Genomic DNA, 24,817 nt, shown 5'->3' on the forward strand with positions numbered 1-24,817 from the left:
GTTGCATACGGTCATCCTGACAGACTTGGGCCCAAATTCTAACCCATTTTCTAGTACTGGCATAGCTCTGCCAATAGGACGTGTGCGGTGTCCTGCTGTTGGGGGGCACTCACGGAGGCCTGCTCAAAATAAGGGAATGTTTGTTTCCTTGCCTAGAAGCTGCATTGCCCATATTTCCAGGTGCTGGAAAGTGGGTTAGGACTGTGCCCATAATCAAATTTCTACCCTCAGGACAATTAATAGGGCAGGAGGTCTGGTCTAGAGGGTAGAGCCTCCGTCTGCCTGAAGATAACATCCACAAGGTCGCCAGTTCGAGGCCACCGGCACCTTGCGACCTTGGAGCAGCTGACAAGCTGAAGCGCAGTGGGAGGATGGAGGCCAGAATGTGAAGCCAGATCGGAATGAAACACCTTGAATGTAGTCGTTCTTGAAAGAAAGAACCTTCTTTGAAATTGTAAAAATCCCTATTTAATAGGGATTTAATAAAGCCTGCCTATGTAAACTGCCTTGAATAAAGTCTTGAATAAAGACCAAGAAAGGTGGTATATAAATACCTGTTGTTAATATTATTATTATTATTATTATTATTATTATTATTATTATTATTATTATTATTATTAATACAGGGGTACTGCCATTCTCCATCTGTCATGTTTGAGAATTTATCCATCCATAATGCCAATCTCCTTCATGAATTTTGCTCAAATCATTCAAATCATATTGGCCAAATGTGATGAACATGCATTCTTAGGAGACAATCCTACCCACACTTACCAGGGAGTAAGCCCCATTGACTACAATGGGGTTAACATGCATCGGATTGGGTTCTGAATTCCTTAAAAGGCCATTTCCTAGTTCTACATTCATTTTCTTCACCAGATCAAAGCAACCCACTAGTTTCCTTTCCACAGTCCCATAGCACCGCCCCCCTTTCCTCTCCCATCCCAGAGCCCACAGCCTTCTTTCCCCCCCAGTCGAAGTCTTAAAGAGAAATCAGCAGCCAGAGCAACGAATTCACTCAAAACCAGGGCTGCAATCTAAGCCACACTCTCCTGGGAGTAAGCCCCACTGACTATAATGGGACTTACTTCTGAGTAGACCTGCATAGGCTTGGGCCCCAGGTCGTGGTCGGCAAAGGACCGCTGCACACGCAGGGAGGGCAGGTCTGCAGCGGACGAGGATGCTTCCCTGCATCCTCAGCCCGTTTCGCGAGCGCAGCCCTGCCTGGCCTGGGCGTGGACCGCCGGATGATGGCTGCAAACGACCCACCCGCATCACAAGAGGCCAGGCAGACGGGAGGAGGCGAGAGACGCAGCCAGCATTCAGGGGGCTCCTCGCTCGCAGTCCCGGGGGTGGGGGGTCCGCGGGCCAGCAGACGGAGCGCCGCTGGGCCAATGAGGCGCCCCGAGGGGCTGGCTGGCACACCCGTTCCCCGCACACGTGGCCCGGCTGCCGCTCCCTCCACCCCCGCGCCGCTGCAGTGTGACGTGCGCCTGCCTGGCTGGCCGCCCTTCGGAGCCGGGGCTGAGCGCGCGCGCGCCTGCCTGCCTGCGAGGCTGCTGAGGATGGCGGCGGGCCCGGAGCGCGGGGGCGCCTGCTGCTGGGGCTGGGGCCGGGGCCGCGGCGCGGTGCTGCTGCTCTTCTTCTCGCTGTCGCCGCGGCCCCCCGGCGCCGCCGCGTGGCTCCTGGGGGTGCGCCCGGAGGACACGGCGCCGGGCAGCGTGTGGCTGGAGGGGGGCGCGCTGCGGGCGGCCGAGGGCTCCCGCTTCCTGCTGCGCCTCTACTTCCAGCCGCCGGCCGAGGGCAACGCCAGCGGGGGCCCGCGGCACGAGCGCCGGCTGGCCTTCGTGGAGGAGCCGGCCGAGGCGGAGCGCTGCCCCGAGCGCAGCGCCTGGGCCTCGGACGTGGAGGTGCTGGGCCCGCTGCTGCCCGGGGGCTCCGCCGGCTCTGCGCTGGCCGAGGTGCGCGTGCGGCAGCCGCGCAAGGGCGAGCCGGGCGCCGGGCCCGGCGGGCGCCGCTTCTCGCTGTGCGCCTGGGACGGGCGCGCCTGGCAGCTGCACGCGGCGCCCGGCGGCTTCGCGCTGCAGGTGGTGGAGGCGGCGGCGGGGGCGGGGCTGGCGGCGGGGCTGCTGCCGCTGCCGGCCGCGGGCTGGCTGCGGGCGCTGGGCGCGCTGCTGCTGCTGGGCCTGTCGGCGCTCTTCAGCGGCCTGCGCCTGGCCGTGCTGTCGCTGGACCCGCTGGAGCTGCGCGTGCTGCGCAACAGCGGCTCGCCGGCGGAGCGCGAGCAGGCGCGCAAGGTGGAGGCGGCGCGCGGCCGCGGCGGGAGCGGCACCCACCTGCTCTGCACGCTGCTGCTGGGCCAGGCCGGCGCCAACGCCGCGCTCGCCGGCTGGCTGTGCGCCTCGCTGCGCGCCGACCACGGCCCGCTGGCCGGGGTGAGCCAGGGCGTGCCGTGGCTGCCCGTGCTGCTCTGCGCCGGCGTGGTCTTCCTGGGCGGCGAGGTGCTGCCCTACTCGGTGTGCTCCCGCCACGGGCTGGCCCTGGCCGCGCACACGCTCTGCCTCACCCGCCTGCTCATGGCGGCCACCTTCCCGCTCTGCTACCCGCTCAGCCGCCTGCTGGACTGGGCCCTGCACCAGGAGCTGAGCACCTTCTCCACGCGGGAGCGCCTGCTGGAGACCCTGCGCGCCGCCGACCCCCACGGCGACCTGGTCAGCGGGGAGCTGGCCATGGTGCAGGGGGCCCTGGAGCTGCGCACAAAGGTGGTGGAGGACATCCTGACGCCGCTGAGCGACTGCTTCATGCTGCACTCCGGGGCCGTGCTGGACTTCGCCACCATTTCGGAGATCCTGCGTTCCGGCTACACGCGCATCCCTGTCTACGAAGGGGAGCGGCGGGACAACATCGTCGACTTGCTCTTCGTCAAGGACTTGGCCTTCGTGGATCCCGACGACTGCACCCCACTGCAGACCGTCACCCGCTTCCACCGCAGGCCTCTCCACTGCGTCTTCCATGACACGCGCCTGGATGCGTTGCTCGAGGAGTTCAAGAAGGGTGAGGGCCCCGGGGCCCCAGCTGTTCGCCTCCCGCCAGCATCACATGCCTCTCTGCTCCCCGTGCGCCCTGCTTGCGAGGTACCCTGGGACACCACAGCACCTCCTCCTCCATTGGCCTGCCCTTTGCCTGCCACCTCATCTGCCTGTCTTCCCAGACCTGGTGATTGTGACTAGGTTCATGGGAAGTGTGTGTGCATGTATGTGTGCCATGCATGATCCTTGCCATTATCTCTGTTTTGGTGGTCCCTTTTAAGTGGATCTGTGAGGATGAACATGAAGGATGTTCTAAAGGTGCTTGAGGAAGAACGCCCTGGGATAAAGGCATTCTCCCATTGCTCTTGCCAGTGTGGATGAACTGACATGATTATATAGTTTTCCATTTTCTACATGTATGCATTTCTTATTTCACTTTCCTTGCGCAGGGATTCTGAGCTTCCTGGCCTAGTCTTTGGCTCTGTTGTCTTCAACAGTTGTGAGGGGATGTAGTGAAGCCACAAGATGGCTGCAGAGCAACTATTCCAGCCCTGGCTTCTCCTGTACCTTTTTCAAACATGATTTACTGTGCATTTGTTTATAGTTTTAGTCCGCTTTTCAGGTAAATACCCCCAGGTTTTAATAAAATTAATAAAGGTCACTAACAATGACTAATACAGTTTAATAACAATAAAGACAACCTTAGCACGATAAGAAACCAATAAAGCAAAATACATTCAAAGACCTGGGCAAACAAAAAGAGTTTCACTTGATACCACAATGCATATAGGCTCTGCGTAAGGCATACCTTCCGGATCATGGCACTGAAGAGCACATTTGAGCATCTCTTGAACAGCTATGAGGTTGTTAATGTAGAACAGAAGGCAGAAGCAAATAATACAGTAATAATCCTGATCTGTGACAGATCAGGAGAGAGATCTTGGGGTGGTGGTGGACAGGTCAATGAAAGTGTCGACCCAATGTGCGGTGGCAGTGAGGAAGGCCAATTCTATGCTTGGGATCATTAGGAAAGGTATTGAGAACAAAACAGCTAATATTATAATGCCGTTGTACAAATCGATGGTAAGGCCACACCTGGAGTATTATGTCCAGTTCTGGTCGCCGCTTCTCAAAAAAGACATAGTGGAAATGGAAAAGGTGCAAAAGAGAGCGACTAAGATGATTACGGGGCAGGGGCACCTTCCTTACAAGGAAAGGCTACGGCGTTTGGGCCTCTTCAGCCTAGAAAAGAGATGCCTGAGGGGGGACATGATTGAGACATACAAAATTATGCAGGGGATGGATAGAGTGGATAGGGAGATGCTCTTTACGCTCTCACATAACACCAGAACCAGGGGACATCCACTAAAATTGAGTGTTGGGAGAGTTAGAACAGACAAAAGAAAATATTTCTTTACTCAGCGTGTGGTTGGTCTGTGGAACTCTTTGCCACAGGATGTGGTGATGGGGACTGGCCTGGATGCCTTTCAAAGGGAATTGGACAAGAGTCTGGAGGAAAAATCCATTAAGGGGTACAAGCCATGATGTGTATGCGCAACCTCCTGATTTTAGAAATGGGCTATGTCAGAATGCCAGATGCAAGGGAGGGCACCAGGATAAGGTCTCTTGTTATCTGGTGTGCTCCTTGGGGCATTTGGTGGCCCGCTGTGAGATACAGGAAGCTGGACTAGATGGGCCTATGGCCTGATCCAGTGGGGCTGTTCTTATGTTCTTAGTAGGTTCAGGTTTAAACTTCAACTGACAAATCTGAAACCAGGGATGATCCAGTGAAACTAACTGGTGGAAAATTTGGGATGGCCAAAATGAGGCATTTATTCACACACAGCTTGATTAGGTTTGATTACATGCTAGTTAAGAACAGCCCCACTGGATCAGGCCATAGGTCCATCTAGTCCAGCTTCCTGTATCTCACAGCAGCCCACCAAAGTTACAGGGAAGCAGCGGCTGGAGGAACATGCTCTATGCTTTTTTCCCTGTTTGTGGCTTTGCACAAGCAACTGATGGACCATAGTGGGAAACAGGATGCTTGACTAGTTGGACCCTTGACCTGATCCTGCAGGGCTCTCCTTATGTTTTAACACTTATCTTTGCTCCCTTCTGGCTTTTTCACACACCAAATTACAGCGCCCCCCCCCAACACATGCACTTGTTTTTGCTTTGTCAGTGTTATTGCTTGTGCTTTGGGTTCTGTGCTGCAGTTAGTGATGGAACTGTTCTCTAAGGATGAGAAATCAAGGATTATAGCTGTACTGTATAAAGATAGCAGTAAGTAAGGTATGTTCAATACTTCAATCGGTTCAGAGACCTACCCATCCCATTTTTATAGTCATTCTCTTAAGTTCCTCAGAGCACAAAGAGCACATCTCTGGGTATCCGCAAATACACCAGGCCAGAATGAGACCATATTTCAGAAGTTCCTAGAAGGCTTGTTTCTCCTGATGCTGAAGTCACTTTGCTGACTTGTAGCTGGTTGGTTGGTTATACCAGACTCAGGCAATCAAAAGCAGCTGCCTTTTTGACAGGGAGGGACTTCTGTGTTTGGGCTTGAATTTGACTTCTTTCTTTAATCTCCAGGTGTGTGCTACAGGCTCCCCTGATGCTGTTCAGCATTGCTCTGACCATATGGAAATCATTAAGACTCATTGATGTTTCTCAGGGTCACCAGCTTTCACAATTCTATTGTGAACCTTATAATAACAGGTACTAAAGCCCCAGAAGCTGAAATAGTGAGGTTTTGCTTGCTTGCGCTCTCTCTCTCTCTCTCTCTCTCTCTCTCTCTCTCTCACACACACACACACACACACACACACACACACTTATCTACAGTACAGCTGGAAAAGCTCAGAAGCCAAGAGACAAATAGGAATGATTCTCCTTTGCTGAAAAGTCTGATGAGGAATCAGTGCTGTTGTGGCATGAATTGACATGTATTCAGTTGTGTCCGCAAATAGCCGGAATACTTAAGAAATCTCTACACCAAAGTAGCATTAATTCAAAATGGCACAATTTTCCTATTAATGCTGTTTGGTGATCAGAAGCACTAAGATGCATAAGAAACTAACAGGACAGATTGGGTGACATAAACAGCAAGTCTACTTACATTATTTTAAGTCGAGGTACTAGGCATAAGCAATTAATTGCAAAATCCATGCATCTCACCTCTGTGTCACCTTCACTTTACTGAGAAAATTTTTAAAATGGCATTTAAAACTAGGCATAGTACACAAACTAAGATTTAACCAATACTAAATATTCCATTCCATGCTTGACTTAATTGTTCCTATTGATATGTTTCATATAACCTTGCTGAGTCATGCTTAGCTTCCTCTCAGCTGAGCTACTTTCTAGCAAATCATTTTCCATTTACATGCTGTGAAATACTCTTCAGGTAGTGCCCATCAATTGCTAGTATTGTCCCATAAAATTAAGCTGCAGTGCTTTAGGAGAAGAGCATCATATAGGAGCCAAATCCCGAGCCTATTTTTTTTTTCTCCCTACCTGCCCCCTGCTTAATTCATATTATATAAGGAGTAGCTATTCTGTATTTGTTTAGCGCCATAGGCATACTTGGCACTTCACAATGAATGATTATTATTAACAGTATTTATATGCCGCTTTCAACTGAAAGTTCACAAAGGGGTTTACAGAGAAAAATCAAATAACTAATGGCTCCCTGTCCCAAAAGGGCTCATAATCTAAAAAGATGCAAAAGTGCACCAGCAGACAGCCACTAGAAAAGACACTGCTGGGGTGAGGTGGGCTAGTTACTCTCCCCCTGCTAAAAAGAAGAGCACCCACTTGAAAGAGTGCCTTTTTACCCAATTAGCAGAATGATCCCTGCTCTGAGGGGCAATTTAGAACAGTCACAAGAAAGATAACAGAAGAAGGGAAGAGGCAGGAGTGGTCCATGGTGAACCACTACCTGAAGCCACCCTCCAAGTCAGCCACCCGTCCCCCTTACCTACACCAGCACATGCACACATACCCTTGACATACTATTGCTTGCCTGGCAGTCCCATTCTCTTTTTGCAGTCTTAGACCAAGGAGAGCTTAATTCTCCCTCACCAATGTCCAACAGTGGCTTCTAATGTCATCCTCCACGGGTGTCCAAAGTTTTTGGCAGGAGGGCCACATCATCTCTGACACTGTTGGGGCCAGGGAAAAAAAGAATCAATTTACATTTAAAATTTGAATAAATTTACATAAGCTTACATAAATGAATATATTAAAGATGAACTTATATTCATACGTTCATATATTCATATATGAAGTTCATATATTCATAAATTTACATAACTTACCCCTGCTAATTGGGCAAGAGGCACTTTTTCAAGTGGGTGCTCCTTTTTTTAGCAGGGGGAGAGTAACTGGCCCACCTCACCCCAGCAGTGTCTGTTCTAGTGGCTGTCTGCTGGTATTTATTTGCATCTTTTTAGATTGTGAGCCCTTTTGGGACAGGGAGCCATTTAGTTATTTGATTTTTCTCTGTAAACCGCTTTGTGAACTTTTAGTTGAAAAGTGGTATATAAATACTGTTAATAATAATAATAATAATAATAATAATAATAATAATAATAATAATAATATATGAATGAATGAAGGTCTTGCAATAGCTCAAGGCCTATAAAAGGCCTTGCACAAAGCAAGGCTGGCCTTTCCTTTGCTGTGAAACAGCAAGCAGTGGAGGGAACCCTCATCCAACAGTTCATGCAAGAGTTCAAACAGTTGCCCTCACACTGAGAGCAGTTGTGTTGGGCCAGTGCAGGCTCCAACAAATCTCTGGAGGGCCAGAGGCTCATTGGAGACTGGGGGTTCCCTGAGGACCGCATTGAGAGGCCTTGAGGGCCGCAAGTGGCCCCAGGGCTGGGGTTTGGGCACCCCTGCTCTAGAACAGTGGTTCTCACACTTTTAGCACCGGGACCCACTTTTTAGAATGAGAATCTGTCAGGACCCACCAGAAGTGATGTCATGACTGGAAGTGACATCATCAAGCAGGAAAATTTTTAACAATCCTAGGCTGCAATCCTACCCACGCCCAGGAGTAAGCCCCATTGACTGTCATTATTTAAAGCATATACAGAGTAGCTTGTTCAAAGTACAGGTTTGTAACATTTCCCCAAATGCAGTCATATACCATGATAGCATCAAGTCTAAGATATTAAAAAAATATTGAAATGAATGGGGACCCACCTGAAATTGGCTCATGACCCACCTAGTGGGTCCTGACCCACAGTTTGAGAAACACTGCTCTAGAAGAAGCAGGGGCAGTAGCACTGGACATTGTAGGAAGTAAGCCACCCCACCCATCCCTTTGAAGACACAAGCCAATGCATGTCTACTTAGAAGTAAGTTCTATAGTGATTGATGGAGCTTACTGTCAGGAAAGTGCAAATAGGATTGCAGCCTGAGTTCCACTTTCTGCCAACGTCTAGTGCTGCCACTGCTTCTAGTGGCCAGTGGACTTAGACACTGGAGGAGGAGAAATAGGTACACCCTCCACTTGTGCACTAGCACATCTAAAGAAGAGATAGCCACCGGACAGGCAGTGGGCCCCAGGGAAGGGGTGGTTGGGCATGGAGTATGGATCCCCCTGCCAGCTTGAAAGTGATACTTTCAGTTGGCTTTATGGTTGGGCCATTTTTGGGAAGGGGAATGGTACCAGAGAAGATGGGGAAGAATATATAATTATTTCATGTACTCTTAGTTAAGCTTAGTAGCAGTAAGGAGCAGCTAAGGAAATAGTGCTAAAGCCTTCATGGAAAAGAATGGTTTGGAGAAGGAATTTGTAGGAAATAAGAGAGGGGGCATCCCTCATGTGATCAGGGAGGGAGTACTGTATAAGAGATAGCAAGGTAGAAGACACTGGAATGGTTTAGGAACCTTAGGCTTGTGAAATTAGAGGAAGCCATAAGTGAGAATATAGAGATACTAGAGCAGAAAGGTGAGGAAGGGTGAGGCTACGGAGGGCTTTGAAGGCAAGTTTCAGAAGCTTGTGCTGGATCCATGAGTGGACAGGAAGTTAATGCAGGGGTTTCAGGAGGGGTGTGACATGATCAGATTGATGAGAGCTGTGGATGATTTTATCGGCAGAATGTTGGATGAAGGTAGGGGTTGAGGTGAGCCAACTGAAGATTAGAGAGGGGTTGCAGTAGTCAACGTGAGAGATAATCAAGCCATGAACTAGTGTTGTTGAGGAGGCAGAAAGAAGTGATGATATTTAGCATCTGCCTGGATATGAGAAATAAAAGAGAAGCGTCAGATAAACCAAGACCTTGAACCTTAACAAAACAGTGGATGGTGACATTGCTAATGGAGAGAGAAAGTAAGTGTGTGTGTGTGTGTGTACACAAGGAGAGGAGGGCTGGGGAAAAAAGATGAGGAGTTCTGTTTTGGACATACTGAGTTTGGGGTGATGGTGAGGCACCCAATCAAGCAGAAATGTCAAGCAGACAGAGGTGCAGGGTGGATAAAATTCTGTAGTAATGAGATTGAACTGAGTATCCGAAGCATCTTTGAATGCTGGGTAGATCTTGCCTCCCCCCACCCCCGGGGGGATCTCGAGGCAGAAACCGCTGCTTCAAATTCTGTGTAGACTTTCTTCCCCTGGGGATCTACTCATGACTTTGAGGTCTATTCATGACTTCATGAGGTCTACTCATGATTTCGAGCAGTCAAGGGCAGAGCAGTGGGAGCAGTCTGCCCTGGCCACCAGTGGCAGTAAGTATGCCACTGCTTCTAAGACCATTCTGATTTTTGTTTTGAAGGTGTGTGGCAAGTTGCCTTAGTCCTGAGAGATATACAGCCCTTGTCTGTCTGAATGCATGTCATGCTGTCATATGGTATATGATTTTTTGCCTGTACTTTGTCTCCCATCATTTTAAACTTCCTTCCATCTGTACCAAGCGACATTGTGCTATCTCCTTCCGTTCACATTCTCTTTGTTCTGCAGCAAATAGAATGTGCCCATCAAAGCCAAATACGAGGAAGGTGCTTTGCTTTGGGTGAAGTGAAAAGGAATGCTTTGCTTTTCATACTCATTTCAAGAGAGAATTGCTGCCCAGGCTGATTGTGTCAGTGGGGTCTCAAGTATTTCTCTTCCTGCCTTTGTTGGGTGCAGTGGGCAGCAAAACAGAATGATTGCTCAACCTGTTCCTGTTCATTCACTCCTTGCAGGAAAATCACACCTGGCAATTGTGCAGCGGGTGAATGATGAAGGGGAAGGAGATCCCTTCTATGAGGTGATGGGGATTGTTACTCTGGAAGATGTGATTGAGGAGATAATCAAATCAGAGATTCTGGATGAAACAGACCTATGCTGTAAGTATTTGGAGCAAAATTGTAAACACATACAAATCCGAAACAGGTGTCATGAGAGAAGTAGAGTCATTTGGAACTTCTGGAATATTGAGGACCCAATCCTATCAGGTCATTGTGCCAACGAAACCTGTTTTCCAGTGTCACAAACCATGATGTACTGTCATGCACAACAAGGCTGCTTGCATGACAGCAACCTTCAAAGATGTCCCAGCTCCAGTAAGTTGGTGCAGTGAGTGGAACAGGGCAGGGAGAAGGAAGAGCAGGGCAGGATGGGAAGAAGCAGTTACTGGTGGCAATAGCTCTGCTGATATCCCCATTCCCTACCTCAATGCACTGCCCTGGGTTAACTTGGAGTTAAGCCAGCAATGAGCTGACTCAGGTCCAAGTAGACCTGTTGGGGAAGTGGAGACTTAACCTGAGGTACGCCCCCCCCCCCGCAGGACACAGCATACTTCCTGTTGGCATGGCTGCATTGTCAGGGTGGAATTAGATAGGATTCGGCTGTGAGAGCTAACACCATCTCCCCCACCACTTCCCTGTCTTGAGCAATGCTTTGAAGTCTGGCATAAGAAATTGTAGGTGGCACTCTGCTAGATTTTGAATATGCCTCCCTCTTTTCTATTGGGCTGTGTATCCCTATTACAAACCCTTTTTTATTATCTGCTCTTTTTGTTTTATTGATGCCTGTAGTTTTTATTGCTGTGTGGGCTTTTATTAATTGTTGTATTATCTTGTTTTTAATTATCCTTGTTTGTTATTGTGAATTAGTATTTACTATTATTATTATCGTGATGTCAGTTTGAGTGCTACAGTATTTAAAAAGTGGAAAAGTGGGATATAAATTATTTATTGTTGTTGATGAGGGTATTTATATACTGCTTTTCAAGAAAAAATAGTTCACGAAGCAGTTTACATAGTATAATAAATAAACAAATAAATAAATTGAGTGGGAGAAATGCGGAATATTGTGCAGCTGAACCTGAGAATGGAAAAACTCCTATGCCTTGGCTCACAGCTCCAGTCTTCAATGTGTAGCTTCCTGTGGCACAAGAAAACACAGCATTAAAAGGGTCAGGCTGAACTAAGTGGAGCCTCACAAGATCTGGGACTGCGCTAAAGAAAGAACCTTCCCTTATTTCTAGTTGTGGAAAAGCTGTAGTGGACAGAGAAAGTAAAATATATGTTGCTAGGGCGTAGTTTTCAAATGTGCTTCAATGTCATGACTCAACTCTAAAACACAGAGTAATAGTAGATAATATCTGAGGATGTACAGAATGCCTTTGCCTCACCACAGCCTCTCTTCTAAATTCCTGGTGTGTATCTTCCAGGCAACGTTTGAATCTGAGCACCTGTTATATTGTAAAATAACCACTTGTTGCAGTTGAGAAGACATGTTGAGTCTTAATTCCAAGAGTGTGCTTTTTGGGTAGGTAGCGTCTGGAGGGAATGTAATCAGTACCTGAAAGTGAACCTTCTTAGGTACCTTCTTCTAGGTAGCATCTGGAGGGAATGTAATCAGTACCTGAAAGTGAAAGCCAGGAAACCTTTATTTGAGGTGGGAGAGAGAGTCAGAGGGGCTTAACTTCCCATTTTCTTACTCAGAGGTCTCCAAGTGGGTGATTTTGCTCTGCCCCCAGGTTTGGGGAGAGCTGGATAAGGTTCAGTTTGTGCCCAGTGTTCCCTTCCCCCGAGGAGACTCCTACAGCTGCTTGAAGCTCATAGGATACAGCAGTTGCCATGTTGGTGCCACTGCTCCTCTGGGCGCCGGGCAGCTCAGGATTGGGCTGCAACAGTTCCATGAGCATAATAAGCAGTGTCCTCTTATATTTAGCAGGGAGACCAACTGTCCTTCTTCACCCCAGGGTGGCATCTTTTTCCAGTGGCTCTTGCTGGTGTCTCTTCATCTCATTTTAGACTGTGAGCCCTTTGGGGCAGGGAGCCATTGTTAGTTTTGCTACGTAAACTGCTTTGTGAACTACTTTTTGTTGAAAAGTGTTGAAAAAATAAATTTGTTGTTGTTTATAATAAGCAGGGTCTTTGCTGTTCTGAATTTCAGCTGACAATCACAGGAAGGAACGTGCTGCCCAACGGGGTCGTAAACCTCAAGACTTCTCCATTTTCCGGCTTTCGGATAACGAGATGAGAGTGAAGATCTCCCCACAATTGCTACTGGCCACTCACCGCTTCATGGCTACAGGTATCAAGTCTTTGCCAAGCACCCTTGGGGATAAGGATCTTGCTTTTTCCTGACAGTTTTGGTGTTGCCTCAAACTAGTGCTGTGTACCTTTGTGTTATGGTCCTCATCCTCTTCCTTCATTTGGGGGGCTTGGCCTCCTTCTCCTGTATTGAGATAGATGGAGTACCACCTTGAACTCCCAGTTTCATCTAGAAAGGGGTGATGATGGTGCAGGGCGTTATTTTGCCCTAGGTGCCATTGTCCCAGATGAAGCTATGCCAAACCTACTTCATCTGACTCCACCCTCCATCTCTGATGGGGAAGTTTCCTTCCTTCTTCTTGAGCTTCTCCAGCATCTCAGTGATCATTCTCCTTCTGGGTTGTCTGTGTAATATAGAAGCCCTAAACCTTTCTCACACTCCTCTGCTCCTTTTCTTCCTACAGAGGTGGAGCCCTTCAAAGCACCATACCTTTCGGAGAAGATACTGCTGCGGCTGCTGAAACACCCCAATGTCATCCAGGAGATGAAATTTGACCCCAAGAACAAGCGGGCCCCTGAGCACTATCTATATCAACGCAACCGGCCAGTGGATTACTTTGTACTTATCCTGCAGGTTTGTCAACGCCTGTGGTAGAAGTTAGTCATTCCAAAGGTTGGAGACTGTTTAGCAGTAATGCTTACTGTTTTACATGTATTACCTTTTTGTAATCCTTACAACAGTCGTGTCAGGTGAGCACATATTGTAGCTGAAGAGCTGAGGCTGAGAGGAAGTGGTTTGCCTCAGGTCACCTAGTAAGTTCACGGCAGGATGAGATGTCCTGATTCACATCTCAGCCTCTTAGCCACTATGCTACACCAGCTTAGTGTTATGGGCTCTCTTATTTGCCCCTTCTAATAGACTGTGACTTCACTTCTACAGCAGGATTTTCAGAAGTGGTTTGGCATCAAGAGAGGACAATAAAGCAGGATACTGGCTTTCTTGCCCTAACACGGACATCCTTACCAGTGGTGTAGCAATGCCATCTGGCATCTGGGGGAAAAAATTTTTAACACCCCCTCCCTTAGAAATACACTTCTGGTTTTCATGGAAACTGGAAGTGCATTAGTAAAGCCTCCAGCAGGCCTTCTGGGAGTCAGGAAGGCTGTGTGTGGCTCCCCCAAGCCTTGGAACGGCATTTGTAAGGCCTCCAGCAGACCTTGTAAAGTCTTCTGAGGCTTGGGGAGGCCACAGATAGCTTCCCCATTCCTCGGAAAAGCACTCCCTGATGCCCCCTGAAGCGTGGAGCCCAGGCAACTACTCCCCTGGTCCCCCTTAACAGTGCCATTGATCCTAACTCTGCTACCATACAGCCAAATACTCATTCAGATTTCATGCCTCAGATTCCCTGATCTGTAATGGATGGCTCTTCACTCTTCTATCATATCTGGATATTTAACTTTCATGCCTCTGGATGGCTAAAGGATCAATGTGTCAAAGTCTTATTCAGCGTTGTCTATCACACCCTTTTCTTGCTTAGTTACCTGCTATTGATTACAGGCTGGTATTGGGAAAACATCTTGCAGTGTTAACTTGAGTTTGAGTTATAGCAGTCAAGTGCCAGGCATACCCCAGTGTACTTTTGATCCTACCTCAAGTTGACCTCATTATTAACACTTAATCTTGACCCCCCCAACCCTTTCTAATTCTGTTTTGAGTACTTCCCTGCCATTTTCACTTCCATTGATGTGCTTCAGTCTTGCCTTGCAGCCACTCTAGTTCTGTCAGTTCTGAAGTTGCCTCTCAGTCCAAACCAACCATTGTCCTGAGCCCTCTTACTGATATTCCCAGCCATCTTGACTTTTATCTTCTACCTTCCAGTTTTATGAAGGAACACCCAGAAGTATCTGGTAAAATACCATGTTCTTGCCCAGAATCAGTTTTTACTTAATTATCAAGTGCCTTGTGGACTTTGCTGTAGTACTGGTGTTGCTGCAGTGTTTTGTTTTGTTTGTCTCTTCAGGGAAAAGTGGAGGTGGAAGTGGGGAAGGAAGGCCTTCGTTTTGAGAATGGAGCCTTTACATATTATGGTGTCCCAGCTGTCATGGCTGTGGTCTGCTCAGGTAAAAGCAGAGTTCTTGGGTTTTCCCAGAAATGAATTTTTTTTTAGCAAATAAGTATTTTTGTTAACTTGCTAACAGAAATAAATGTTTTAGCAAAGGTGAAGTGACAAAAAAGCGAACAAGAAGGTATCTGTGGGGGAAACCAGTATCTGTAGGGAATATAAAATCTGTGCAAGAAACAGAAGCCCTTGTAGGTGACCCTTCAAATCTACCTCTTGTCCTGCACTTTCAAGCCTTGCACACACAATGGCAGACTTTTTTTTATAGTCTACAAGTCTAATGGCTTCAGGTTATCACAAAGGTAAATTTTCTGTCAAATTTTAATTCTATGCTGTATCCATACAAGTATGTAGGATTTGAATGGTCTTGCCAGAGGGAGAAACTGGTCAAGTGGAAGTCAATTTCACCAGAAACTGGTCAATTTCAGGAGTATTGAAATACCTGTTGATATTGTTGGGGCGTATCTTCATGATTCCACAATAGTGTTAACTTTTCTTGTATAGGTGGGAGAAACCATACACATAACACTAATTCTGGAGTTTAGGATGGAGTAAATCCTACCCTGTAGGAGCCTAAGCTTGCAATATGGGAAATATAATGGGGAGGAAAGATATATCTGGAGGGATATTCCCTAATATTTGTTAGCAGACAAAGTGGAATGGCAGGGGGCAGTCTGTGGCAGGTGATGCGCCCGGGGGTGACAGGCATGCCACCTGAGCCCCTGCTGAGCAGTAGCCCATGCCAGTTTTGGTGGCAGATTGGTCCTCCTGTCCCCCTGAGGCTCTAAACAACTGGAAATGGCAGCCCTGAAGGAATTTGGCAGTAAGTATGATGACATCAACGTATCACCTCCAAACCACTTCCAGGTGCCACACATCGCTTCTGATGAATACAGGGGGTGTCGTGCAGGTCAGGGAGTGACACCCACTCCAGGCACTGTCTACACTAGCAACACCACTGAACAGACAGACTTTGTGAGATGGAAGAAAAACCATATCTGTGGCAGGGAGTACTACTCCAGCCAAGTTGCAGTTGGTATAACCCATCTGCCTTTTCATTCCTTTGAGAAAGTGTCTCTTCCCTGTACAGGGTAAGGCAGGCTCAACAAAGCTCTGACTGGGACTCACCTTCCATCTGCCCCCTGTATTTTCAGATAATGACGTGCGCAAAATGAGCAGCCTGGCGGGGTCATCTTTCCTGTGTATGTATCTTCTCCCTGACCCATTCTTTTGTTGGTAGTTGTGTATGTGTGTGTGTGTGTGTGTGAGAGAGAGAGAGAGAGAGAGAGAGAGTCCATCAGGCAGCCCTCAATGAATAAAACCCTCAGTGGGTTTCTGGGTTCTGCTAACTTGAGGAATTACTTTACCCCATCTTTCTAGGATAGAAGCATCTGCCCTGTATTTTCCAGGGGTGCTTCCAGCCCCCTACACCACCTCTCATGGTGCTAACCCCAATCACATTGTTGCCACTTCCCGCTCTGCTTGCTGCCTTCCTGCTGCCCTCTTCTTTTGGGCCCAGTTTAGATGTGGTAAAAAAGAGGCTGCAGCTGCCCATTACCTCAGCCACCTACTGTCTTCCTCCCTCTCAGCCCAATGGGATGACAGTGCTGGCTACTGACATTGGACAGCCATTCTCTTTACACACTTCCTTATGCTTCCTTCTGGGCCTAATCCAGGGGCAGCAAGAAGGGGGAGCAACAGTCATGTTCACTGGCAGCAGAGGGGAAGGAATGAGCCCCAAGCCAACCCAGCCACTCTGATGTGTGTGCATACTTTGCCCAGGAAACCTCCCCCCCCAAAACAAAACACCACTTAGAGCTCCCCCTGTGTACACTGACACAAGCAGTAATAATATCAGCTAAGTGTGTCTGTAAGCCAACTCCTATGCAGAACACCTTTCTGTTTTCTTCCAGGCAGCAGTACTTCATGCAAGGAGGAGAAGCAGTTAGTGGAAATAACATTTACAGTCCCTAAATCTTGGGTCTATAGTCTCTTTTGAATACCTTGAAATAACCCTCTTCCTCACAGCTGCATTTCATCATGTGTGCTTTTGATGTCATCCAATGGTGCTTTGAGTAATTGCATTGTGGATCTATAAATGCACATAAAGTATTTATTGTTTGAATCCACTTTTCCCATTTCCATCAGTCTAAGTGTGGTGGTGTGCAGTATGAAATTATGCTCATGATGCTGGGTGGCACGTGGAGTAAAATCTCTTCTCAAGGTTTATATTCAGTTTATATCCTGTTCCAGTCCAGAGATGGTCAAGCAAAATACACAATTAAAGAGAGTTGGGAAAGACTATCACTGCCTGTCCTTTCTAAGATCTGGCAGCATGCCTGATGGACCCTTCCTCCTGTTCCCTTTATAACTACAAAGGAGTCAGCTCTTCTTTGTTCACAAGTTGGTTGTGGATTACAGCTTTCCAGGGGCAGAATGTATGGGACATCATAAAGCCATTGTGCTGATGTCTGTTCTGCCTTGATCGTTCTCTTTTCCTTTAAAATCCATTTCTTTGCTCTCCCTCATGCCCCTTGTTTTTTGTCTCCTGGTTGTGGCCCTCTCTCTAGTACCTGTTTCCGTGTCCCGTACCTTCGGCTTCAGTAGAGGGGAATCTTTGGCTGGCTCCCCAGGTAACTGTATATACACCACCCAGCAAAGGGTTCTTGCTGCCTTACTGCTCTGGACCTGTGCTTACCTGTGAACCCTTTCTCCAATACCAAATATTGGGAAGTATGGCTGTGCCATAGTGTCTGATATGCATGAAGAATGAATCTCTAAAAACCCCTGCATGTATTGCACTTCCCTGCAGCTATACTTGTTTCCCTATGCTAAGTGATATTCTGTATCCCACACTGTTCAGAACTCTTTCTGGAGAAGATCACTTTCTCATACCCTATCACAAATACATAGTAGCATGCCCTCAGATGTATGAAGATGTGTATGCAATACTAATGTGCACATATACTGGTCAGCAGTGAGCTATATATTGTCCAACAGGTGTGGAGGAGCACCTGCTGTTGATCACTTCCAAGTGAGGGCTAAGCCACTGGGAAGCCAGGGATATAGCTTCCCACTTGATGGGTTGTGTGTTCACTCTTGCAGATGTGCTTCCTTCTTTATTTTAACAATAACAGATTTCTAGCAATGGTGCCTGGATTAAGAGGCAACTTATTAGTTGGGAAATCAGCCAAGAAAGAGCAAACAGGTGAATAAGGAAGCAAAAGTTACACATCAGCTTTGTGAACATGTGTGTTTGCACACATATGTTTACAAAGCTGATAGGTAATTTTTGCTTCCTCATTCACTTGTTGGTTCTCTCGTTTGCAAATGCTTGACTCTTAGAATACAGAAACTAAGGAGGGGAAGAGTGAAAGGGAAACTATGTAAAAGTTACTGTAAGAGAAGTTTCTGGGATACATATCTTAGAACAGTGGTTCCCAACCTTTAGGAGCCCGTGGACCACTGAGCCAAAAATTGGAATTCTCGTCAACCACATTCAATACCAGTTATGGGCAGTCTGTTCTCCACCCTCTGATCATTCATGGGGAAGCCTCTCCCAAGTGAGCACTCCCCACAGAACACCAGAGAGTGTGAACGGACCAGCCACAGCCTTCAGTGTCTCCACCTTCCCTAGTAGTCTGTGGGGAAGCATCTTCCAAGTGAGCACTCCCCCATGGACTACCAGAGAGGGCAGAAAATGGCCCACCCACAGCTGGCACTTCAGTGCTAGCTGCATACAGTCTTTTCTCCACCCTCTCTAGTAGTCTTTGAAGCAGTGCTTGCTTGACAAGATGCTGGAATTGATCAAAGGTGACTTTTTTTCTGAGACCTCATGGACCAGTTCTCAGGGTCTTGTGGACCAATGTCCTAGAAGGAGTTTGAAATATTTCGGCTTACAAGGAAGGACGAGGAATTCAGAACCAAGAAAAATGGGGGTCAAGTGCAGTGGTTCCCAAACTGAGCCATGGCTCCCCAGGGAGCTGCGGAAACCAGCCAGGGGAGCTGCGGAATCCTTGCGAAAAACTGCTGCCCTATACAATATATAGGATTGCAGTGGGGAACCACTGCCAGTGGCCCAGTAAGTGAAGGTGGCTTCCAGTTTAAAAAGTTTGGGAACCACTGGTCAAGGGAATTGTGAGAGAAAGGACATGAGTGTGAAATGTAGCAAAAGAGAAAGCTCAAAAGAGAATGTGGTATAAGGTCTGAAGAAAATATGAAGCGAAGAAGAAGAAAGTTGGTATTGGATGCAAAGGAAGAAAGAGGCCCAATGGAGAAATTGGGAGAAAAATATTAACCAGTTTGGGCAGTACAAATGAAATTGGAAAGGCAGATGCTGGTGATATGGAAGAGGACGAAATAGTAACATATGTAGGAGCAGGAATGGGAGGAGTGAAATCCAAAGTGATAGACGCTGGGCTAATAGACTGCAGGATGTGCTGTTGATAATGATGTGAAGAGACCAGGGGAACAGATACACATGAAGGCTTCAGAAGAACTTAAGATAAAAGGCAATCCTAAATAACCAATAATGTATAGCCCAACAGAAACAACTTGCAGAGGGCCAGCCCAAGCCATAAAGGTAAACCAGGCACCTGGCTGGGAAGCTGAAATGTCAAGGGCACCTGACTTGGAGAAAGAGAACTTGCCTGGTTAGAGGAGGAGCATAGGGACAGCTTGCAAGTTCTTTGGTCTGGTTGCTGTTGTCTACATCAACATAATTTAGAGCCTTTTCCTCAGTAATAGCTGCCTGAGGCATAGATAAAATTGCAAAGGGAAGAAAGTAAATAAATCATAGACATCACAAATGAATGTGGGAATATGGTATTCTTATCCATTTATTATTATTATTATTATTATTATTATTAACAGTATTTATATACCGCTTTTCAACTAAAAGTTCACAAAGTGGTTTACAGAGAAAAATCAATTAATGGCTCCCTGTCCCAAAAGGGCTCACAATCTAAAAAGATGCAAAAGAACACCAGCAGACAGCCACTAGAAAAGACACTGCTGGGGTGAGGTGGGCCAGTTACTCTCCCCCTGCTAAAAAGAGGAGCACCCACTTGAAAAAGTGCCTCTTGCCCAATTAGCAGGGGTAATTATCCCCTGCTAATTTGGATTATTCTGGAATTATCCATTCTGGATAATTTAATGTATTGATATACTGCTTGGCATATGAGACACAAGGTGGTGTGTAGCAAAAATTTTTATTGGTCTTTGCCTGTGCATTGGTCCAAAGGGGCTAAGGAGAAAGCGTAACTTGTTGAAGTCAGAAATAACACATGCCATGAATGCTCAAAGAAGAGTAGCCTAGAGCTGTCAAAGGATAATTAGAACAGAGACACTGATTTTGTGATTTGAGATTAGTGATTTTGTGTGAGGGCTTTTTTAGACAGTACTGGGTATGGAAGAAAGATTAATGGAGTCAGGGGAGGGGAGGGAGTCGAGGCAAAGGACAGAAAATATATCCCAGGAACTAGAAGTGGATATTAAGAGATCATGTGACCTGCATGAGCACCCGTTGTACTCAGTGCTGCAGAAGCAGGGATAAGGCTCCAAAAACACTGTGAGAAAAATCTCAGCCCTAAAGGCAAATCTCTCTGGGGGCAAAGTCAGGGCCATTTCCCCCTGACATCTGGGGTGAATTTGCAGAAGGGATTCCAGTTCTTATTTTGATTATTTAATGCTGCTCCTTTTACATTTGCTGCCCTGGGCCTCTAGAGTCCCGTTTATGCATTGCACACACAGCTTCTGTTGAGGATAAGCATTTCCACTGGGAGAACAAATTAAGAAGATCATCAAGCTGCTCTTTGTTCCCATTTAAATATTGCCCACTCAAATTTGCAAATCCCTTTTGGATATAGAAACTATCAGTAAATACGTAGAACTGATAAGAAGCATCAGTTCCATGCAGTCAGATTCATTTGGAAGACATGTCCCATTAGGTTATTTTCTTTGAACACTTCTGTAAGCAAGAGGGACTCAGCAGCTTCTCCCAATTCAGCTCAGCCTTGTCTTGCCCATCCCCCTTTCAGCCTACTTTGTTCTTGCAGCAGGCAGAGCTGTAGCAGTGACCTGAATCCACATCATGTGAATAATCCTTCATATTTCCCCATTTCCGCATAGCTCCACTACAAATCTGCTTGAGGAGCATACTGTGTATGGTATTATCAGGAGAGCCAATTTTGATTTGAAAGAAGGAGAAAAAACAGTCCTTCAGCAAGCCGATTGTTGCCTCCAACCCCATTGCATGGGCTGCCATTTTCCGCCATGCCCCATCCACTTGGTTCTGTTGTCAGCAGGTGCTCAGCACTTCTCCCTTTGGTGCTATCCCCCAGACCTACTGTTCCTGAAATGCATGGCTATAGGTTGTTGCAAAGTAAAATGGTAAAATGCCAGTCGAGTAGAGGGTAAGCCTCAAGATGAGATGAGACTAAGTAACACTTCCTCTGTCACAAGGAGCCCATGCTCTTTAGTGTTCTGGCCCTTTTAGTCATTACATCTTCACTGCTATGTGTAATAGTTGTGCTCATTGCTTCCTCTTTTTTTGTAGTGAACCAGTCACCTTCCCGTTGCAGTGGCCTGAACCGTTCTGAGTCCCCCATCCGAGAGCGCAATGACTACGGAGGCAGCAGCACCCAACTCCACAGTGGCAGCAACAACATCTACACACCAGACTATTCTGTGCACATCCTCTGTGATGTGCAGTTTGTCAAGGTATTCTCTCACCTTAGTGATTGAAGCAGGTACAGCCTTCTTATAGTTCCATTCTGTCAGATGGTGTTAATATCCCTAGGTAACAAGATTCTGTGGGGAGAGATTGCGCTATGTGTTTTTGATAGGGATGAAGCATTGGAGAAGGGAAGAAAGGCAACTGACAGCTCATAAGATTGCATAGAGGAAAGGTGAAAGAAGAGCAAAGTATGGCAAGATAGACATTTTATCCTATCACTCAATTGTTTTAGTGAGGAACAGAGTGGTGGATAAAGTTAATGTAAAGATCTGGGTCAAAAATGAAGGAAAAGGGGAAAATACAGAACTGTCATACAACTAGAGACAGTCCTAATTATGGGAGAGAGAGACTATTTTTAGCAGAACCATTTTAAATATATTGATAGCAAGACAAGGCAGAACGTTAGCTTGCGAGATCTGAAGAGACAGGAATGTGGAAGGAAAAAGTGGATACCAGAGATGCCAAGAAAGATACAACCAAGCTATAATCTAATTGGTGATTTGTCTGCCCCGCCTAGATCACTCGGCAACAGTACCAGAATGCACTGACTGCTAGCCGGATGGATAGCTCACCCCAGACCCCTGACATGGAGGTTTTCAATGATGGAGACTCCACTAAGGCTCCCGCAATCAGGGGCACTCCACAGACACCCAAGGATGATCCTGCCATTCTCCTGAATGAGAGAAACACCATTGTGGGTACGTCCAGCCTGGGATATGCCATTGCTAGCAAGATGTACGTTTTTATACTTGCACAGGCTGTTTTATTTATTTACATTTGTATCCACCCTATGGCAAGTGGGTTAAAGCTAGGCCCGTTTTGAAAAAGTAAAGCTAACTTGAATGATACGTAGCCAAGATGTTCTGTTTTTGACTGTGCCCCATCCATGACCACCCTTCACACTGGCATTCAGCTTTGCTGTCACACTTGTGCTTTGTAACGTGGTGTGTATGTCCTGGCACATGAGTTACTGTGGCTTTCTGTCTGTGGCCTGCAGTTAGTCAATCAGATGGGTGCCTGAAGAGCCCCACAGACTCTGTGTTCCTGCACATGGAGAGAATCCCCCACATTCAGGAAGAATCAGCAGGCAGCACAGAGATCAACATGCAGCAAAGTGAGTATTTTGGGAGCGCCGTGGCAACAATCATAGTGCACAGGCCAGCAAACAAATGGTTTCATTGAAATGGTTCTAGGTTGTCTTGACTGTTGTTCCGTTACAGAGAATGACGGCTATTTTGTCAGACTTGAACCTCAGATATCTGATATCAGATACAAGGATATCTGCAAGAAGGATCTGAAAGCCTTAGGAATGAACCTCAACAGATGGGAAACCTTGGCCTCTGAGCATTCTGCTTGGAGGCAGGCTGTGCAGCATGGCCTTTCCCAGTTTGAAGAGACACTTTGCCAACAGACTGAGGCAAAGAGCCAAAGAAGGCAGGCCCATAGCCAGGGAGACAGACCAGGGACACGCTATACTTGTTCCCAGTGTGGGATTGTCACTCCCAAATCGGCCTTTTCAGCCACACTAGATGCTGTGCCGAAACCACCATTCAGAGCGTGATACCATAGAACCTGAGACCTCAGAGAACTGGAGATCAGCACATCCCCAAGTGGCCCCGAGGAGCCCCTGGGCAAGAAGCTACTCCAAACCCTTAGTGAGTCACACCACAACCTCCTGGAATGGGAGGGTCCTTGACCTCAGATTTCAGGTGTGCAGTGTACACGTGTACAGTGCTAGCAGATTGAGTCTACTATACTCCTTTTTGTTCTTGCGCACCACTGAATGCATTCAAGGAGGAAGCATTGAAGGGACCTGTTTGAGATTCAGTGAGCCTGTGGAGTTCCATTTATTTGTGAAAGCTTGGAGAGCGTTACACCTTTTCATTGACTGATCCTTCAAGCAGGGTATCCTTTGAGACAGTCTGCCAGCCCTGACCATGAACTACTTGGTGTTTCAGGTGGGAGGAGAAGAAAGCCATCAGGAGATAGTGAAAAGAGTTCAGATGATAATTCCAACTTCACACCTCTCATCACCTGATTGGCAAACATGGCTTTGGCCCCCCACAGGTTAGTTATGTGTGTTGTCCTTCCTGGCAGTGCTGCCACTTCCTCAGCTATAGGCTAGGCCCATATGCATGCACCCATTTAGTGAACTCCTCTTGGATGTTCCTGCAGTGATCCTTCCCTCTTCTGCTGTGCAATCCCAGTGCTGAAGTATTTGTACTTTTTAAAAAAATGAAAAATAACAGGGATGTTTCCTTACCTCCCCCGCCCGTGAATTTTTGCTTGTGTGTGTAGAAGCTTCTACAATTGCTGTACAAACCAGTGCTAGAGTGTTCACTTTTTTAAAAGTGGAAACATAGCTATTTTACTCTTTCCTCTGCTTGTTATGGAAAGGATTGGAAGCAATATCACACAGTATCAAATCTGTCTTTTTGAGAGTATTTCATTAAGAACAAATGAAATAGGGAGTGTGCAGAAAGGCCTAAGCTTTTCAAGTGCTGTGTGAGAGGGTGGGAGGAGGAGACAGCCATCAGGAGATAGTGAAAAGAGTTCAGATGATAATTCCACTGTCCTGGCACTGTCCTGTCTTGTCAATGAAAGAGCTGCTTGAAGTGCCAAGGAGAGGCAAAGAAATCCCACAGGTGTACCCTACTGAGAAGCTGCTTTTATGCTTTCAGGTCTGCAGCATGACAGCCAACTGTGACAGGATTCATGTGTGGTGATGGCACCTGCGTCTCTCTCACATTCTGTATCCCCTGCCTCCAGGGCTTGTGATTCAGATGGGCAGACATCTGATCTCCAGGCTTGAGAGATGGAGCCAGCACATGGAGGGAGTTGAGCAGAGGTCTCAGCAAAAGGAGGAAGCAAGAAGATATCCATAAAGCAGTGGGGAGGTGTGGGCCCCTATGGGTTAGCTTAACAGGTCACTGCTGTCACCATCACACACTATTTCCATTGGGGTAATATCCGGGGGGGGGGGGGCACAGCCCCACTTCCTAGAGGAAATGCCTGCTGTTTCTTACGCATGGTCCGGCACATTGGACCCTAGTGCATGTTCGTGCAGCAACAGCATTGCACCCTATGCTCCCTCTGTATTCATCTTTATCTGCTCATTATCCAAATCTGTTCCAGCCCCATTGTTGCCTGTTAGCAGCACCAACTGGCTTTGGGCTGGTAGTCACATATGCAGATCAACGCACTGAGCATTCTTAACCTGTGCGCACTGAGCCATGCAAACAAGGCCTGCGGCCCAAAAACAGCCTAATCTCCAGGTTAATTTAGAACAAAGAGGGAGTGCTGATGTCGAGTGTCTATAAGAAGTAAAATGTTCTTCTTTTACATTAAATCAAACCCTTTCGTGCATAGTTTTGTGTGTGTGTTTTAGGGAGGGGAAAATTTTGTATAAAGGTTGTTGAAGGTGATCTCAAGTCAGT

General features: G+C 47.1%; 1 protein-coding gene across 1 annotated transcript; it reads left to right on the top strand.

The window, feature by feature from the left end:
* The first annotated feature begins 1,250 nt into the window (after nucleotides 1–1,250).
* On the top strand, nucleotides 1,251–24,809 carry CNNM1 (cyclin and CBS domain divalent metal cation transport mediator 1). The gene is made up of 12 exons (XM_066621481.1): nucleotides 1,251–3,054; nucleotides 10,224–10,367; nucleotides 12,424–12,564; nucleotides 12,989–13,158; nucleotides 14,546–14,645; nucleotides 15,799–15,846; nucleotides 17,215–17,277; nucleotides 21,201–21,364; nucleotides 21,898–22,078; nucleotides 22,378–22,494; nucleotides 23,339–23,447; nucleotides 24,062–24,809. The coding sequence occupies exons 1-11, from the start codon at nucleotides 1,251–1,253 to the stop codon at nucleotides 23,416–23,418; spliced, it is 3,012 nt and encodes a 1,003-aa protein (XP_066477578.1). The 3' UTR covers nucleotides 23,419–23,447; nucleotides 24,062–24,809.
* Nucleotides 24,810–24,817: the final 8 nt, after the last annotated feature.

This window comes from Tiliqua scincoides, chromosome 3, assembly GCF_035046505.1.
Source record: "Tiliqua scincoides isolate rTilSci1 chromosome 3, rTilSci1.hap2, whole genome shotgun sequence".
Taxonomy (NCBI): domain Eukaryota; kingdom Metazoa; phylum Chordata; class Lepidosauria; order Squamata; family Scincidae; genus Tiliqua; species Tiliqua scincoides.